The following is an 18,569-nucleotide window of genomic DNA, read 5'->3' on the forward strand; positions in this document are numbered from 1 at the left end:
TTTTTTTAATTGCAAATACGGTAAAAATTGTCGAAAACAGATCTTTCCCTAATTTTTTATTAAATGTTCATCATATGGTATCATTTGGTTAATTTCTAAAAATATTACGAATATGATCATAATTAACTTCTCCTTGATGATTGTAACTCATCTTGGATGGTTTAAGAACATTTAAACATCGTTTAAATGTTTTAATTAAACTTGTTTTTCTTAATTTTGTATTTGAAACTCAAGTTTTTTAAACAAGTTAAATTTAAAAAGTGTATCATGATAAGTTTTCATCATTCCTTTGCGAATAATGGTTAGGGGATAAATGCTAACCATTTATAACAAAACCATCAGAATCTTAGATATTTAGGAGAACTAGAAATACTATTGGTTTAAAAATCGAAAAAATATCAAAATCAGAAATGAAGGCAGAGAAGAGAAGAAGCTCATCCGAAAGGAATGGCTTCCATTTCCTGGTTCTGTTGTGTGCACGTGCGACCCACACTCTGCAACTTCACACCTTCTCAGGCAGATAAAGGTCCAACACTTCCCTACCCATTAACTCCATTTTCATGTTCTTCAATATCAGTCATCATTTCGCTCAGGTTTTTTTTGTTCAGGTCCATCGCTTCTCGCATCCTTGGAACATCATAAGACTAAGTCATGCTCACTGTAAGAATTCAAGTATTACCTTTTTGCTTCTCAATTCCCAATGTTTTATGCACACACAACATGGTCTTCATATCTGTGTTTGTTCTTTCAGTTCTTCCATCGAAGAAGGACGTGGGGTTAATAGAAGGCAACTTCTTCTTCACACCGCAGTAGCAGTACCTGCATTTGCAGTCCCCAATGCATTGGCACTCAGTGGTGATTTTCTCATTTTCTTTTTAATTAGTTTAAAAATAAATTATGTGTCTTGGATCCGGTTTCATAGATATTTTTCAATTCTGAATTGAAGTTTCATCTGCATAATCTATGTCTTATTAATTATAAAAACCAATCTTCAATTCTGATTGAAAACACTTTCAAAAACATTTATGGAACTGTGTGTATGTTTTGTTGATTAATTAGCTATATGCATCGTATAATGTTAATTTTTGTGAGTCTCAGACGTGTCTGAGGATGTTCGTGTGTACACTGATGATGAGAACAAGTTCAAGATTGAGATTCCCCAAGGTGAATTTGAATTGAATTGCAAGCTTTGAAGAGAAAGTTAAAACCATAGACTCAACTCAACTTCAGTTTCTTGAATTATATACTCCTTGTGTTCTTATGGCTGAATCAGGGTGGCAAGTGGGAAATGGAGAGTCTAATGGATTTAAATCAATAACTGCCTTTTACCCAACAGAAACAGCCAATTCCAATGGTGTTATTCTCAGCGTTTATTTCTTCGCAATTTGAGTTTCTGATTTTTTGTCTCTTCAGCCATCATAATTTCTTCTTGTGTAAAATCATCTGCTTACTGTTGTGGCTTCAGTGAGCGTTGCCATCACTGGGCTGGGACCGGATTTCACTAGGATGGAATCCTTTGGCAAAGTTGATGAGTTTGCACAGACTCTGGTGTGATTTCATGATCAGATTTAAAATTATTACTTGGTTTAGAGTTTTCTTTCTCATTATTCCACCCAATGCTAAAATTTCTCCCTTTTTCGTTAAAATGAATTCAACAGGTTAGTGGACTAGACAGAAGCTGGCAAAGACCCCCGGGTGTAGCTGCTAAACTAATAGATTGCAGATCATCTAATGGTGTGTACTTTTACTTTTGAAATTGGTTCGTTATGGTATGTGTTATGAGATTATAAGGAAAAAAATTAAGGATGTTGTAAATTTTGTCCTTCTCTTTTTAAGTAAAATGTGACAAATTTGCGAAAACCATTCTTAAGGAATACATGTTTTAGTTTTTAGATCCCTATTCATATGCTGACATGAGCTTAATGAGCCATAGAAAAACTTTCCCAAGTTCTGAAAACGTGGGGAAAACCCAAAGTTTCAGTTTTTAATTCAATTCCAATAATGGATCAGGCATTTATTACATCGAGTATTGGCTGCAAAATCCTGGTGAGAGTCGCAGATATTTATATTCAGCTATTGGGATGGCATCAAATGGTTGGTATAACAGACTGTATACGGTGACAGGACAGGTTTGTGGCCTCATCACAACTCACAACATACACTGCAATATCTGTTCAGTCTAATTCTGTTTATGCATGCAGTTTGTGGAAGAAGAAACAGACAAATATGCTTCAGAAGTTCAGAAGGTGAACTTGTTTTCTTTTTTAAGTAATCCTTTATTTAATAATAGAACAAAGGTTACGAAGTTACGATGATCCAAGACATGTAGTGGATAAGATGAAGTAGCGTTGGTCATTGAAGTGGCTTCTAAGTTGTTTATTGAAATTCAACTTCCACTTGGTTTCTGCAGGTAGTGGCATCTTTTAGGTTCATATGAAGAAATGGTTATGCCGAGGAAGAAACCTTTTCACAACCCTTCATTTTGTTTTTCTATTCCAATTTGGATTTTCTTCAAAATTGTTGAATGAAAGTAATATAAGGTTAGTGTCAGTAAGATACAATTTGAGATGATTGATAAGATATTTTACAGTGAATGTGAGTGCCTCTGATAAAACTTTGCCTTAACTGAAGCAGCCAGAAAAGAAATTAGTGGTCATAGCCTTGATAGAATATGGTTATGAACAAAGGATTCTGTGTCATATCTGTCCGATTCACAAGTTTCTGGAGAAAAAACCTTTGAATAAGAGGTTAAACTTGTTACATGAATAATCTCCACCAATAACTTATTACTTCCTGCCTCTATTCAGTGTTACTACTTCCATGTTTTTTAAGTCTGGTTTAAGATTTTTTCTTGACAAAAAATTATGAAAATCAATAAGTTTTCTTAATTTCAATAAAGTATTTATCACATGAAAATATAAATTATGTAATTAATGCTTTCTTAATACTTAAAAGTTATAATTAAATAAAAACAAAAAATTCAAAAAGAGTTTTGAAATATGTTTTATTTTTATTTAACTGTTATATTTAAAGTTTTAGATAATATTAATTTCTTATTGTCATTTATAATATTTTTTAATTTTTATAAAAGAATAAGAGAGGAAGTAACATTCAAATAATTTTACTACACAGTACAATCTTTAAAGAAACATATCATGACTGCAAACAGAAAATCTATACCTATACATACAAGAGATTCTCTTTTTGGTTAACTATTTTTCTAAATTAAATAAATAAAAAATCATCTACTAAATAAATAAAATTATCTACAAAATAAATATACAAAGACGGTCTTGATTAAATTATAAAAATTATTTATATTTATTTTTATAATTATAATTTTATTACTTTTTGTTATCACAAAAAATAAAATGGGTTGTTATGTTTACTATAAGAAGGTTGATTATTGAAGAGTTGCTTAAAATTATAATATTGGTCCAATTATAATACAACATTATTGGGAGAATGAATGTTTCTGTATTTGTTTCATACGTTAAATTCATTTATTTAAATTACTTTGTTGATTCAAGAAAAAGGCTCGTATGCATCCTCTGCATATCCAAGCAAAGCATTACCATATTACATGTACAATTGGTTGAAAAATTTAAACGACCCTCTACATGAAGAAAGAGTTGCAGGAAATTGAACAGTCTCGTAAGACCCCGTCAGAGAAAAATTGAATACATTCGCTAAACCTAAGATCAATAGCTAATTGAGACTTCTTAAACATGGTTCGTCTTTACACTATTTCCTTCTTGGCATTCTCCGGCTTTTGGAGCAGATGGTTTATTAAATAAAAGAGTGAGTTGATCAAGGAAAAACATATTTTTCATTTGCTCCAGCTGCTGCCTTTCTTTTTCCATCAGCAGGTCTAAATCTTCAAAATGGACAAGCTTGTCTTGGATACTTTTCATCTGCAGAACAGAATATCCAGTATTTAGCAAAAATAAAATAGAACTTTGTAAATACAAACACCATGAAGATAAACTTTGACCAAATTAACCTGAACTTCTATAATTGCAGAAATTCCTTTTTCCACATCTAACTCTTCCTTCTCAAGCTGTATATGTGCATGCAATCGAGATCCTTGGAATGAATCTGAAGTATTGCTACCATTAAATGGGACACTGGCATCTGCATAAAACATAAAGCCACAATTCTGCTAAGGAAATTGAGTTTAAAAATTAATGTCTCCATTTTCAATTCACAGAATCACATAGATCATGTAAAAACTACATAAAAAAAAGAGAAAAAAAATGAGTTTTCTACGGGCGTGTACAAAAGTTAACCACTGAAAAGAGGAAATGATAAATTTAGTGCACTAATGTAGATGCAAATATCAGTGCAAACCTACATTCAGAAATTATTCCAATCAAACAATTCAAGAACACAATGCAGATCGGTCCATCCATTCCCAGATAAATTACTTTAATACCGATGACATATCAACTCATTCATATAAGCCTGTAATCACCTTGCAGCAATGTACTCCTTGGAAATGACCGATAATTTATTCTAGTTGCTTTGTAAACCTCAGACAGAGTTGTCAATGCAGCTTGAGCAGCAGCCTGTGCAACCTCTGACCCTGCCAAAGCAGACAGGAAAGCAGCCTGCAAAACATTGTATAAGAAAGAGTTAATATATTATATTTATGACACACAAAGACTTCCAAAGAGATCTTTCTCCATTAGTCAGTTCAGCTATCAATAACTGTGTTAAAAAATCTATCCAAGACCATAGTAATTAGCTGCCATTTAAGTTAATTAGCCACTATGGAGCTATTGTGTGGCGGAGTCCCTCGGATCTGCAATCTCGAAGACATTGCAGTGTGCCTCGCACAAACGGCTATTGCACTCCTACCACCCACACAAAATCTGTTAAACTTCCCCCATACAGAATACAGAAACCTCGGTTCACCTTCACGTAAGGATCTAGGGAGGATTCCTCTATCAGCCTCTGTCACCTCCTACTTCAACCTCCTATCATCTCCACAATTGTCCAACCAATTGAACTTTTGAGTTAATATTATGCTAGTTTTTATGCATTTTAGTTTAATTTGCATAGAACTTAATTGATGTATATCATCTATTTCAACCACCATGCAACTTCCTCCATCTTCCCACAGTGGCATCTGGTATATGATATAATGGATTCTAATTTTCCATGATCTGCTATTGACAACACTGGTAACCATCTAATTATTAAGATATAGCGCGGTTAGTGCAGTTCGTTTTTTCGTCTTTCTATATAAAGAGAGCAAGAAAGAACCTGAGCCATAATAGGATTGCTTGCATCCGCAATAGGCGTGAGACGCATTCTCTTACTAGATTCAGCTGAGGCAACATTATCCAAATCAGATTCAGTATCAGCATTAGTTACCCTCTTTAACTGATTAGAACTGTCATCAGTGCCATTGACAGCAGGTTGTTGTTCATAACTCTGGAATCGATCAGAAAAAGGAAGCTTCAAAAAATGAGCAACACACTCCTTCTCAGTTCTGCCAGCAACATGCTGAGATACCCTCTTCCAATCATCACCATAATGCGTAATAGCTTCCAGAAGATTTGTTGTCTCCTTTTCGCTCCAATCCGTCTTTGTCTCCTCGCTTATCTCCACTCGCCTAAACTCCGCAGAGCTCACACCAACTCGATAATTGCCACGAACATAACACCTCGCACAAAGAGTCAAATCATACTGCACACACTTCAGCTTTTTCTCTATCAAATGCTAAAGAAAACTTAGATGTTGTAGTTTAGGTAGATCTGGGGAAACTGTGGTATGGTCCAGACCACCATGGCCATAAATCATAACCATCACGTGACTCATAATCAAGTTCCACTAATTATTTGTCATAAATTAAAAAAATAATGCATATATGTAAATTAATCACATATATGGAGACATGATGGTCTCTGATCATACAACAATTCCTCGTGTATTATTTTCCAATTAGTGTTAAAATTTCACTAGGTAACTTATAGTGTCCTTCAATGTAAACATCTATACTCTAAATTATCGAGATAGAACTACAAGTATCATAGGCTAATAACACCAGATATACTAAATTGTTTCTAAGTTGTGTCAAGACAAAAAATAATAGATAAAAAGTAACCTTGTCACAAGCAAAACAAGCAATGGTACAAACGGCTTTGCAGCCACTGCAGAGTCTCTTCGTGTTTTGTTTAGCGGGAGCGGAAGAAGATTCGGTGTGGTTGGACGCAGAATCGGTTTTGGTCTCTTTGTCGTCCCACTTCAAGGGTTTGGTCAGCGACGAAGACGGGTGGTAATTGATAAGGCCCCAAGCTTCAAGAAAATCGAAGACTCTGCGGATCGAACCGACGTCTCCGACGAGAGTTTTGCGGACATCCGTGAAGGTGATTTTTCGGGTGGGATTGTACCTGAAGAACTTGACGATAGAATTCCTGTAGTACTTGTAAACCCTAGGGCTTTTGGAAGCCGATTCGAAGAACTCGGGTAGGTGACGCACCTCGCTTTCGTGAATCGAGTCCCACGAGAACCATCGAGAGTAGCTCGGGACCACGATTACGTTCGCGTCCGCGGAAGATTTCGGGTCGGACAATGGCGCCTCCGGCTTCACCGCTGCCAACGCAGGCTGCGGGGGAGGCGGTGGTTGCTTCGGGGGAATTGGGGCCGGGGGGGTTTCCGCAGAAGAAGGTGAAGGTTCGGCAGCAGAGGAGGGGGCGGAGGGGGCAGAGGTGGCGGTGGTGGCCATGTCACTGGGCCGCCCTTATTACAAGATTCGAATTACGTATCTATGTGATTTTGAAGTAACTAATTAAGAGTTCATTCAGAAATTGCAACGGATCTTTAGAAATAAATATCTTTTTATACTTTATGGATGTTATAAGTTCTTCTTCAATCAAAATGTCTTTTTATGCCTTTTTTTTTTGTAATCTTTGTTTACAATATTCTTGTAAGATTTGTATTTTTATAGCTTCTTTGAATAAATTTCAATCTTTAAAACTTAAAAATATTTAGAATGTCTCGTGTGTTAGATGTCACAAAAAATAATAAAATAAATAAATTATAGAAATCAATAAAAAAATTATTAAAATCGATCATCTTTTAAAGAAAGAACTACAAACGTGGGAAGGATTTGTTTTAAATACTTCTACCTAAAATGTCTTGTTCTAAAATACAATTTCTAATACAAAAAAGCCCTATTTTAAAATACTGCTTAACTTTTAATAATTTAAAAGTTTATTTATAAAATATAATTTCAAAATATGTGATTTTAGTACTATTAAAATAACTAAATATATATTTAAAACACATAAGTCATATTTAAAGCACTACTTGCCATTATTTATTTATTTTAAAAAACAAACATTCATTTTAAAAAAATATATTGCCCCTCAAAAGTGAAAAAAAAAAACTTTAGTCAATCTTGTCTTGATACATTTGTTCTCTCTGTTTAGATTTTCATTTTTATTCAATATTTGAATTATTATTATTATTATTATTTGCCAGTCTTTTATTAGTAAAATACTTCATTATCATTCAAAATCTTTAATTTTCACGAACTTTTCATTAAGAAATCTTAATTTCACGTTTTATTTCTTAAATCCAGAACTCTTCATTTAATCATTATAAGTTATCATTAAAATTCAGGGGATAAAATGATTAAAAAAATATTAAGAAAATCTGACCATGAATCATTTCATAAAAGTATTTATAAATGACTTGTTTATGTTTAAATTAACATTAAAATTAGTATTAATACAAGTAAATTTTAACTCTTCACACTTTTTTTAATATAGAGAACTAACCTAATGTGACATAATTTAAAACTTCATTTTTTTATATATAAGAAATAAATCCATATCAGGGAATTTCTCAATCAATCAACTCCCTTCAGTTCTCGTGAAGGAATTTTGGTGCTGCACGATACAAAGTTTCTTCTTTAAGTTTTCTTCTGGATCAAGCCTGCATTGATACACATACCTGCATTATCAGTCGTCACCAATCTATGCGTACGTATTACGTAAACTACTACGTATTACATAAACCTAATGCATCATTGTGATTACAATCCAACCCAATGTCAAGCCGAAAAGACCACGATTTGCAATTATTGCGATTCCACCATTGATTACAAAGAAGTTGACATGTACAAAAATCAGAAAAGAAAGTGTGAACAGTAGCAATTATAGAGTGAACCATGACGAAAAGGTTGAAAATTAATTCAAGAAAATGTGGAACATTTGACTCCGTGCTGAATGACGGTGAAATAATAACACTAAAGGACCACTGCAATCCTCTCTAATGGAATATACTGATGGTTCTACCCTGCATAATCGGCAGGATCTTAAAATCATAAAATTACACCCGTGTCTTCTAGTAGAATCCCTGACAACTACTATGCACAAAAATCACATTCAATGTGATGGACCATCCATCGTCACACAATGCACCAACATTGACAACTATCTACAAACTCAATGCTGGACAAGACTACAAAGAATCATATTTTGATTCAGACGTGATTTTCCTTTTTACAGAAGTTTATTCCCTACGTGGCAGCTGGAAACCTATTCCAGCACCCATTGATTCAATACTACTGCCACTCTTCTCGAGTACAGGTAGTATTAGGTATAAATACACTAGTGTAAATGTCCAAATGGAAAAGCAGCCCGCACATTCCAGTTTCCTTCCCCATCTGGAGCGACTCAGACACAACTTGGTGAGCATGACTATATGACCTGCATATCATAACATTTGTTAGATAACCTAGCTAAAGAATATAATTTGCAGTGCCAACTTTTCAATTTCAGATCAATAGAAAACAACGAATATAGGAATCAGATCCCCTAGAGCAATAAAACCTTCATGCCATGAGTAAATGAGACCCAAATATCAATAAGATGCCAAAATAAAATATAGCAGACATAATGACATACTTGTATAAAAAAAAAGTTAATACTATTATATTGCAAACCTCTATTTACTTAGAGAGACGGACAAATTAAGAATTGTACATCAATAACATGGCGAATTAATACCCTCACGAAATAAACATAATGAAATATGAACTTTAACAAATCTTGCAGTCACTAATTTTCTCTCCCCTTTTTTACTTAAGATTATAATAGGAGCTATTCTTACCAATTAGTACAGCAGGAAATGAGCCAAGAGGACTGAGTTTTTAACTCAGACATGGCTCACTAATATTCAATGTGAGGCAAATTAACAAGCAGATGTTACCTGGAGCATATTGACCCAGCCTTATGAACTCAATTGTGTTAAACTAAATAGGATTGCAAGTTACAGCTTCGAATTAGACAAAATAATCTCAAGAAGGATCCCAATTCCATAATAATTTTAAGAAATGTAAGATGTCTATTTACTATTCTCAGCTTATTAAGATAAAAAGTAAGTTATCAATTGCAAGTTTAACCCATTTTCACCATCCTCATCAAGGCAATGTAAAACAAAGCAACATACCTCTAGAATGCAAAATAATTAACTTCCAAGGCTAGATTGGAATCCCGCCACTCAAGTAGCAGTTCCACTTCTCTTAGTCCTGCTGCAAACTAAGGATACCTGTAAGATGATACTTTCAAAAGATAAGTTGACATTGGAAATAAAGAGCCTCACTGTAAGATACAAAAAAAAATAGCCCACCTTATTCGCCCCCTCACCCAGCTGTTTGGTCAGGACCACCACCTTGCATGAACTGAGGAGAAGGAGCAGGAACAATAAATTGCGGTTGGCCAGGAACCGGTGCAGCAATTCCTGAAAAATCAACACACTAGCAAATCATTTCTCATCCTTTTACACAGAGACTAAAGAAGTCAAGAGATCCCGCATGGATGCTTCAATGCCTCATTCTACAAGTACAAACACATAGACAGTACCTCTCCAAACTACATATAAAGAATATCAAACACTCTTCACATATTTGTTATGCACCACCAATCAAAACACCATTTTTAGCTATATTTAATCAAAACTGCTTCGTCTAAGACAATACCATGCTCCAAATTCCAACATAAATATGAGCACAATAACTAAAATCACCTATTTAATAAATATTTGCAGGACAATATGCCAGTAACTTAAATTTCATTGCATTATTGGCTTATCAGTACTTGCTGAAAAGTAAATGGTTCCATGCTTACGTATTTTCAAGTTAATGTTAGTTCCTATGGCTGCTGAAAAGAAAAATGAAGAAAAATATATGTATCGCAGCACTCTTGCAATCACACGAAATTTGGGCATGTGAAAAGTACAAATTAACATAGCAAGAAAAGGGTACATCCTGAGTCATAGATGAAAATTCTTTAGGGTTGACAACAATACCACTGGGAAATGAGGCTTGAATGGCAGGCATAGGTGAAGTTGTTATGGCATTAACATTAGATCCCCCATAGGGCACAATCTGATGACCTGGTACTGTATAACCCTGCATTGCCGAATAACCATGACCACTAGGTACAGCCTGACCCAATTGTCCATAGGGGTAAATAGTTGTATTCACTGTTCCAGGCACTCCATATAACTGAAGGTACTGTTGCCCCATATATGGGTTATACAGACTCTATTAGACAAGATGGAAGTTGAAAAAGGTCAGCAGTGAACAAACAACAAGATCAATTCTCCTAAGACAATTAAGAAAGGTTATTCAACCTGTGGGTAGATGTACTCTGGTCCATATGCCGTATACCTGCAAAGATAAAACAACCACATATAATGTTGAAAAGATCACCTTTATAGCATGATTCTGGTGTAATACATCCTGATGAACAATTTAAATGTAGTTAGGAACGCCTTGCACACACTGAGATAAACAAACAGTTACTAGTTCGTTATATCCAATTCAAATAGGCTTTGCAAACACAACAAAACAAAAAAACTAAAAACCAAATCTCTCAGGATTATGCTCTCCTGATTAACCACTACTGCATCGCGAAGAAAATTGACCTTGGAGGCCATCACCGTCACTTAACACCCAACAAAAGTGAAATGTGAGTTGATAACGAGTAAAGTAATAAACGTACAGAAAAATTGTGTGTAGATATATAACCAAGTACAAGGAACGAACAAAATAATGATTTTTAGCAGTGAAAATAAATCTTTCAAATTTGTTTTGCAAACCACACTCACCCATATGGAGGGTAAACTAATCCTTGTTGATAGCTGTAAGAAAGCGGTTGCTGGTACCCAAAGCCTCCAACATAGCCACCGCGAGGTGTTTGCACACTTCCAACATAAGGGGAGGCAGGTCTTACCCGTCCTGTAAAAGTTAAGAAGAAGCAACCACAAAAATAAAAGCGATCTGAGTAGGAAGACTAAACTAGAACGATTATGTTGATGCAGACCATTACACATCTGAAGAAAGTTGTTGAAGCAAAATAAACACGTTGATTAATCAGAAATTGCAAGCAATATGTTACTAGATCAGACAGACGGCATCACGTGTAAGTAAATTTTTTAAAAACGGTGGTCCATACGAGTCAGAAGATAAGTTTAGGGAAATGACAGTACTAAACACTAAGGGGTGGAAGCTTTCGATCTCTTTCCATCACTACTTATAACTTTATCACGAAATCAGAGGCACGCCAATGTGGAAGTCCGATAATGATAATAATATCAACAACAGTAAACGACAATGATGATGACGTCACTGACGAAGCCAACATGACAATTAAATTTTATAACGCAGATTTGCAATGTAAGTTCAGCACGTTACATAGCTAAATTCATTGAGAGCGAGGAAGATGAATCAGACACGATACCATAAGGCAAAGGGGGTCGTGGTCGACCAAGTGAAGCTAGATTACAGTTCGCCCTTCTACCATCAATAACAGGAGTTGGATCAGCACAGGCTCTCCTTGCAGCCTCGGGATCCCGGAAAGTCACCTATACCCTCCAAATCCATGCACACGAGATAGAAACCAAGTCATTCTACAGTAAATGTAAATCATATAATGGAATATGAATCTTCGGATAAGACACAGTCCGAATCACACAAAGCAACAAACTTCTCAAACGGCGTGTTGTGTAGTGTTGGTAGTGACAGCACAACAGCAGTAATAACGAATAAAATCCAAAAATGGAATAAAAGAGATACTCACGAAACCATAGCCCTTGGATCGCCCTGTGTTCTTATCGGTGATGACGACGGCCTCGAGAATCTCGCCGAACTGCTCGAAGTAGCGGCGCATGGTTTCGCTCTGAGTCTCCCAGGCCAACCCTCCGACGAAGACTTTGGTGTAAGTGGTGTCTCCGAAAGGAGAATTGAGTATCTGAAACCCCGAACTCGAACTCGATCCCGAACTCGGACCCTGGATCGCTTGGTACGCCATTAACAACGATCACTATGCTCCGCCACAGGCACACAACAACAACAGCAGCGGCAGCAGCAACGGAGAGGAGAGGCAAAATCAATGAATCACGCAATGAATAGAGATAAATTGAGATTTGGGTTGGGCTGCTAAGACATGGTAAGGAAAAGAGAAGGAAGAAGAATTGCGTGTGGGTGTGTGGAGAAAACCAAAAGGAAAGGACAAGAGAGTGAAGATTTAGAAGAAATATACTGAGAATCAAAGGAAGTATATATACAGAGAGAGAGAGAGAGGAAGGGGAGATCGAAAGGCACAGTTTTGAGAGGGTAACCTAGGGAATTAAAAGTGGCGAGAAAAAGGGGATTTGGAAATTATATTCTTTATATATTTAAAATTAAAAAAAAAAAAAAGGAAGAATGGAAAAACCCTAGAATTGTGGTGGGGAAGAAGGGGAAAGAGAATTGAAAAAGGAAGGGTGGTGGGATAGAAGAGTGATTGGAGTAAGAAGGTGAAAAAGGTGATGGTGAGAGTGAAAAAGAATCTGGGTTTTTGGTAGAAGAGAAGAGAAGAGAATCGACAAGAGAAAAGGGTTTTGGTTTTTAGGGTAATGAATTGTGAATTATGAATTATGGTTGTTGCAGTTGTTGTTGGTGACGATGATGTTTGTTGACAGGGTGGAGAGATGGAGGAATAGGAGGGAGAGTGGGAGAAAAGTGAAAGTCATTCATTGTGGCTCAAAGAGTGAAGGAAATTGAAAGGCAAGAGGAAGAAGCAACGGCCACAAAGAGAGAGACTTGGATCAAAGGAATGAATGAGTGAATCAATATCAATAGGAAAACAAAATTAAATTAATAAATAAAAAGGAAAAGTAGAACCAGGGTTTCAGTTTTCGACACTTCAGTTTTCCAAACCCAACCGGACAGCCTGCGATTGTGGTCACCCGGGACCCACACACTTCCTTCCTTTCTTTTCACTTTCTTTTTGCAAAACAATTCTATCACAATGTTTTCTGCAATTCAATGTTTTTATCATTATAAATATTATTTCTAGACCCAAGTTTACATGTTTTTAAATAGTTCTTAAACTTCTTTTATATTATCTGTTTTCAATTTCTTTTTACTAATTTATACGAAGTAATTATAGGACACGATTTTGTTGCTTTTTTATTTTAAAAGTTTATTAAAAGAATAAAAAAATAAACCTTTAAGTTTAAATGTTAAATAAAAAAAGTTTAATATAATTCTAGCGTAAAGTTATAGTTCCGTTTATATCTTTGATATATTTTAGTTGTAAATTTTCCTTTAAAAACTAATACCTAATATTTGAGTGGTTTATATTATTATATTAAATAATTAATATTTAAGTTATTTACTTTATTTACATGTTTTAATTTAGATATCATTTGAAAAATATTTAAATTTATTATAATAAGATATAGTAAAATATTTAAGTTTGGTAAAAAGAATATCACTATAAAAATATTTATATCAGTAAGAATGTGACACCCGGGCACCCGGACACTGACTAGAACGGAGAATGATCGTCGGTGCAAGAGGCACAAAGTGCAAGAGGCACAATAAAAGAACGGTTACTGGCAAGCTTCCGGGACACATGGAAGAATCGAACATACACCTGACTAGGGCGGAGAATGATCGTCGGTGCAAGAGGCACGAAGTGCAAGAGGCACAATAAAAGAGCGATTCCTAGCAAGCTTCCAGTGGGAGGGACACATGGAAGAATCGAACATACACCGGAATGAGAGGGATCTAGAGACTATATAGGTATGGAACTATACAGTTGAAGGATAGCTTAAAGGAATTGATTTGGCTACTCATATCACCAAAATGCATTTGTTTTTCGGTAGCCTAACCCATAAGAACTCCATGGTTAAGCGTGCTTAGCCTGGAGTAATTTATGGATGGGTGACCTTCTCCAGCGACTAAAGTGATTTAGACTCAAATTCTACTCTAAAACACCAAAATCAACAACTTATGGATCTAAATCCAATTTTACTACTTGTAACTTGTTTTAGACCAGTTTGAGGTTCACAACACGTTTAAAGCAGTTCACAAGCATTAGTTCACAAATTCACAGATGAGCATTTCAGCACATGCAACCACCGAAATGGTGATGGAAACAACTCTTAGAGCTCAAAATTTAGCAGAGATGTGGTAGAGAGAAAACAAAGAACTTGAAGAACCGAATTCTTAGAAAGAGAATGAAAATAGACTAATGAACCTGTTCAGAAATTCGTATTTATATTAAAATACTAAATCTATAGTTTAATGCACTTATCATTCTTTTAAAACCCAATTTTTAGGTTCTCACATCTTACCTTAAACTAATTTTTTGTAAATTAATTTTTTTTAAATATCTGAAGCAAAATATAAAATGTTTCTTATTAAAATTTAAAATTATTTAAACAAACAAAATATTCATACTATAAATATTTTTTATATTAAATAACACAACATATACTTCATAAAATATTTCAAAGAAACAGTTTTGTAAGAAGACATTTAATTTTTACATTTTGAAAAATCAAAAGGCAAAGTTATTTAGGAAATCTTTATGATTCATTAACTTCAATATTTTTTAATATAGAGTTGGATTCCAATTTATCGGGATCGATTGAATATCAAAATTAAAAGAAGAACAAATATAGGTTGGCTTTAATGAAATATACATAATATTAAATTTTGTTAAAATTGGGATGGATGAGGTGTTAGTATTTGTTTTGGAATTTGCATGTAAAGAGCCCACGCGGCTGTGACACGGATTGATGGATACTGTGCATCTCCGGTGCAACTGTTGGTGACTTGTCAGCGACGCTTTCTCAGAGCAACAGAGCTCGTTTCATTATTTGGGCGAGGAAGAAATTACTCTTTTTTTTTCTTTTTTTAATTCTGATCTCAAGTATATAAAATATGTAAATTAATTTTTTACTTTCTATTTTAGTATACAAATAAATTACATTGTATAGTATATTTTCTATTAAATGGTATATCATTAGTATTTTAAAAAATAAATAAATCTTTTGATGAAATTATTAAATTAAATTTTATGTCCTGATATTTTTTTTATAAACAAAATATTAAAATTAAAAAACATGTTCAAATTACCATATCTTATTATATTTTAAAATTTATATGTCAGGTTAATTTATATATATATTTGATAGTTTGAAATCGATATTATATTTTACATATATAATTTATGTGAAATAAAGTATGAAATGAAATGTCATTGTCACAATAGGTTTGGAAAAAGCTGTGATCTAATAGAAAAATATTTAACAATGTAAAAACCGATTTTGATGGGAATTGCTGTGCTGATTTGATATATGGTAATATTTAATTATTTAAATTATGTATTTGTTTCTTGTTTTTTAATTGATTTTCGTTTAAACTTTTTAAAATACTTATTTTACTTTTTGGAGTCAAAGACCTTATTAATGATCAGTCGAATGGTCAGACAATTGGTCAGTTACACCGTAGAAAAGAAAATCAGACGGTTAAACTTTTGACATAAGGTAAGTAAATAACTTTGATTAAGCTAATAATCAGGATTAAATAAATTTGAATTATAATTAGGTTAATTCGTATAGAAATTCTATTAAAAAATTATAAGGATTTAATACACATTAATTATTTTTATATTTGATTTCAAACTTATTTTAGTATTAAAGTATCTTTCTATCCATGTTGAAACAAACACAAATATGAACATTGAAAAACATAAAGAGAATGAGAAGAACTTGTATCAGGAACTTATCAACCCTATATACCGGTAAACTTGTAAATTTTAAGGTATTTTAAAAAATTTATAAAAATACTAATAATTTAACACTTTTTCTTCACTCTTATTCTATTATAATATTTAATACTAGTAATATAGAAGATAGAAGTGAATTGAAATATCACATTTTAAGTTAACTTTTTTTTAAAAAAAAAAGACATAATTTTGTCAAAAATTAATTTGTTAATTTAAATGTCTCCTATCCAATGAGATATTTCAAAGTTTGAATGAATAGGAAAATTTTCATGGCCTAATCAACAATGGTAAATGAAAAAATATATTAATAAAAAGTGTTTCACAAAATTATTTAACTATTAATTTTCGTATACCAAAGAAATACTTTCTTAGTAATTATTCTAAATTTATACTTAAGATAATTTGTATTAGAGAGTAATATAAAAGAAATGGCAGTTTATCCAAATGTTGGAATAATGGTATTTGCGGGTCTGTGTTGGTCATGTAGCGTCACTGTTAGCAATTTTGGTTGATGATTGTGTTTGAACACGTGCAGTTGCACCTTGCTGTTTCAAGTTGCTTTCGTAGTTGATCATGTTATCGTACTAAGGTCTTGTTATCTACAGTAGATTTAGGAAAAAGTAATTGATAGAATTTGAGAAAATTTAAAGATAAATATTTTTGTTATTTATTTGAGTGAATTTGGAGATAAATGAGAGTGGATTTAGAAGTAAAATTTGTGAGAATTAGTATAGGATTTTATTGATGTGACAAATTAAAAAAATTTACTTTCAAATCCACTCCCATTTACCTATAAATTCACTCAAATAAACGACAAAAAAATTTATCCTCTCAAATCCCCTCAATTACTCTCTTTCAAGTTCACTCAAGAACAACACCTAAATTAAAAAAAAAATGAAAATGTAATTTTATGTTTGTCATTTTAACTTTGTTCGTTTGAATTTTGTTGTTGCTAAAATTAATATTTGTGTGCACTTTTCATGTATAGATTAGTATTAATTTAGTTTATCAACCTAAATATTTACCATTATTTTTATTTTTGAAATTAATAACAGATTTGGGTTCTAATTTAATTATTTATTTTTATTTTAGTTTTTAAATTTATTCTATAAATTTCACTCTACTGTATAAAAAAAATTAATTGGTGTAGAAAAAAAAATGGGTTGTTGTGTAATTAGCTAATACGAGTCACTCTTGATTCTTAAGACGGTACCAATTTCGCTGAAACCATAGAAAAAATCCCTATAATCTGTAATCTGTTGGTGGGTTTGAATGGCGAGCAGCTGGAGAAGAACGTTGGGCAACGCGAGGTCCTTCGTGAGCAATTCGATGGGTGGTCTGAGGGGCGGAAGCAACCTTGCTTCGTGGGTGGTCGCCGGAACCCTAGCCTACTACCTCTGGATCAAACCCTCACAAGACCTCAAACGCCAACAGCAGGTTCTTTTCTCTCTTTACTCTATTGTCTCTCCAAACTTCAATTTGCAAACAGCGCACTCACTGTAGCAGTGGACCCCACAGGAAAAAGCCGCACTTGCCGCCTCCGAAGCCGATCCTTATCGATACGTTGAGACTCGAAAACCCGTCCCCGATCCTCAGGTTTCAGTTTTGCACCACTCTCTCTGTTCCAATTTCATGTACTCTTCTTCCGCTTTTGTAATGAATTGGGTTTCAATTTCAACAATTCCAGGTAACGGGTTTGATATACGGAAAAAGAAACGAGGACAGAGAAAGCAAATCAGAGGATTAGCATGTGAGTTTGTTGCCTATCATATACTGCTATACAGTCACTACATTCCGCATAGTCAATGAAGCTAGATACATAGATAGATCCCTGTCTTTCCTCTACATGTAAGTGTGTCAGGGGGCATGGCTTCGTCTTGATTTATTGCTGCACTTGTAATGCTCTGCGCAGGGGTCAAAAATGAAATCAATATCAATAAGGCATATCTTGTGTTTTGATGCATGCTCAATTTCATCTCAGATAAATTATATATACTGGTACTGTTTTGTGTATTGCTGTTTCTGACAACATACTACATGGTGATGCAGTAAATTAGGTTATACATTTAGCAGCAGTGCTCTTTCGGTAAGCTTTTTCTTTGGTGTGTCATGTTATTATTTTTTTAGTGTTGAGAATCAACGTTTGTAATAACCTTCCATGCTTCACGAGACTGGAGGGATGCTATAAAATTGTAATGAATAAGTCCTGCCATTACCCATGAAGCAATGTTGAGGATAGTTTCATGCTTACTGTTATTCTATCAATTGCATTACATCAGTTTTGTGAAACAAATTAGAAAGTTGCTGTAGTCGTTATGTTGCGCAATGAATCTTGTGAGTTTGTGTGTTCAATATCTGGAAGCGCACCAATCACGTTTTAGTACTTTGATAAGTAGAGTATCGTATCCCTAGAGATTTATGTATCAAACAATAACTGCGACAAATTCACTAATCAAACTAAGTGCATTAATAGAAACATGTATCTAT

The 18,569-nt window shown here is 33.9% G+C and overlaps 4 protein-coding genes across 6 annotated transcripts; 2 read left to right on the plus strand and 2 right to left on the minus strand.

Annotated features, from left to right (window-relative positions):
* The first annotated feature begins 390 nt into the window (after positions 1–390).
* On the plus strand, positions 391–2,762 carry LOC108342318 (psbP domain-containing protein 3, chloroplastic). The gene is made up of 10 exons (XM_017580075.2): positions 391–526; positions 609–660; positions 752–855; positions 1,099–1,164; positions 1,274–1,354; positions 1,466–1,548; positions 1,659–1,734; positions 2,011–2,129; positions 2,202–2,246; positions 2,411–2,762. Exons 1-10 carry the CDS (start codon positions 448–450, stop codon positions 2,435–2,437), a joined length of 732 nt encoding a protein of 243 aa, XP_017435564.1. The 5' UTR covers positions 391–447; the 3' UTR covers positions 2,438–2,762.
* A 710-nt stretch (positions 2,763–3,472) lies between these two features.
* Positions 3,473–6,822, minus strand: LOC108340929 (SWI/SNF complex subunit SWI3B). The gene is made up of 5 exons (XM_017578499.2): positions 6,113–6,822; positions 5,269–5,694; positions 4,475–4,610; positions 4,004–4,134; positions 3,473–3,914 (listed from the first exon to the last, which is right to left on the minus strand). The coding sequence occupies exons 1-5, from the start codon at positions 6,731–6,733 to the stop codon at positions 3,723–3,725; spliced, it is 1,506 nt and encodes a 501-aa protein (XP_017433988.1). The 5' UTR covers positions 6,734–6,822; the 3' UTR covers positions 3,473–3,722.
* A 1,346-nt stretch (positions 6,823–8,168) lies between these two features.
* Positions 8,169–13,223, minus strand: LOC108342981 (uncharacterized). 2 transcript variants are annotated; one of them, XR_008248330.1, is made up of 8 exons: positions 12,099–13,223; positions 11,760–11,883; positions 11,128–11,257; positions 10,651–10,687; positions 10,324–10,561; positions 9,646–9,756; positions 9,466–9,564; positions 8,169–8,723 (listed from the first exon to the last, which is right to left on the minus strand). XR_008248330.1 is itself a non-coding variant. In XM_052876190.1 (7 exons), the coding sequence occupies exons 1-6, from the start codon at positions 12,327–12,329 to the stop codon at positions 9,659–9,661; spliced, it is 858 nt and encodes a 285-aa protein (XP_052732150.1). In that variant the 5' UTR covers positions 12,330–13,223; the 3' UTR covers positions 8,169–9,564; positions 9,646–9,658. The 2 variants fall into 2 exon arrangements, 1 of the variants encoding a protein (XP_052732150.1); XM_052876190.1 differs by having other exon boundaries at positions 8,169–9,564.
* Positions 13,224–17,222: 3,999 nt separating this feature from the next.
* Positions 17,223–18,338, plus strand: LOC108341094 (uncharacterized). 2 transcript variants are annotated; one of them, XM_017578720.2, is made up of 4 exons: positions 17,243–17,519; positions 17,601–17,678; positions 17,770–17,832; positions 18,132–18,338. In XM_017578720.2, the coding sequence occupies exons 1-3, from the start codon at positions 17,355–17,357 to the stop codon at positions 17,827–17,829; spliced, it is 303 nt and encodes a 100-aa protein (XP_017434209.1). In that variant the 5' UTR covers positions 17,243–17,354; the 3' UTR covers positions 17,830–17,832; positions 18,132–18,338. The 2 variants fall into 2 exon arrangements, with proteins under 2 accessions (XP_017434208.1, XP_017434209.1); XM_017578719.2 differs by having other exon boundaries at positions 17,223–17,519; positions 17,770–18,338.
* The last annotated feature ends 231 nt before the right edge of the window (positions 18,339–18,569 follow it).

This window comes from Vigna angularis, chromosome 4 (genome assembly GCF_016808095.1).
Source record: "Vigna angularis cultivar LongXiaoDou No.4 chromosome 4, ASM1680809v1, whole genome shotgun sequence".
Taxonomy (NCBI): Eukaryota; Viridiplantae; Streptophyta; class Magnoliopsida; order Fabales; family Fabaceae; genus Vigna; species Vigna angularis.

What these genes read in the sequence shown, in the direction of transcription:
- LOC108342318 (XM_017580075.2), top strand. Translation starts at nt 448, where the DNA reads ATGGCTTCCATTTCCTGGTTCTGTTGTGTGCACGTGCGACCCACACTC. An exon ending in ACCTTCTCAGGCAGATAAAG is followed by an intron (nt 527 to 608) that starts GTCCAACACTTC and finishes TTTTTTGTTCAG; the next exon opens with GTCCATCGCTTCTCGCATCC. An exon ending in AAGACTAAGTCATGCTCACT is followed by an intron (nt 661 to 751) that starts GTAAGAATTCAA and finishes TTGTTCTTTCAG; the next exon opens with TTCTTCCATCGAAGAAGGAC.
- LOC108342981 (XM_052876190.1), bottom strand. Translation starts at nt 12,329, where the DNA reads ATGGCGTACCAAGCGATCCAGGGTCCGAGTTCGGGATCGAGTTCGAGT. An exon ending in ACGACCCCCTTTGCCTTATG is followed by an intron (nt 11,258 to 11,759) that starts GTATCGTGTCTG and finishes TAACTTTTACAG; the next exon opens with GACGGGTAAGACCTGCCTCC. An exon ending in TTAGTTTACCCTCCATATGG is followed by an intron (nt 10,688 to 11,127) that starts GTGAGTGTGGTT and finishes TTATCTTTGCAG; the next exon opens with GTATACGGCATATGGACCAG.
- LOC108340929 (XM_017578499.2), bottom strand. Translation starts at nt 6,733, where the DNA reads ATGGCCACCACCGCCACCTCTGCCCCCTCCGCCCCCTCCTCTGCTGCC. An exon ending in GCAATCCTATTATGGCTCAG is followed by an intron (nt 4,611 to 5,268) that starts GTTCTTTCTTGC and finishes AATGTTTTGCAG; the next exon opens with GCTGCTTTCCTGTCTGCTTT. An exon ending in AAGGAGTACATTGCTGCAAG is followed by an intron (nt 4,135 to 4,474) that starts GTGATTACAGGC and finishes TGTTTTATGCAG; the next exon opens with ATGCCAGTGTCCCATTTAAT.
- LOC108341094 (XM_017578719.2), top strand. Translation starts at nt 17,355, where the DNA reads ATGGCGAGCAGCTGGAGAAGAACGTTGGGCAACGCGAGGTCCTTCGTG. An exon ending in ACCTCAAACGCCAACAGCAG is followed by an intron (nt 17,520 to 17,600) that starts GTTCTTTTCTCT and finishes TGGACCCCACAG; the next exon opens with GAAAAAGCCGCACTTGCCGC. An exon ending in AACCCGTCCCCGATCCTCAG is followed by an intron (nt 17,679 to 17,769) that starts GTTTCAGTTTTG and finishes CAACAATTCCAG; the next exon opens with GTAACGGGTTTGATATACGG.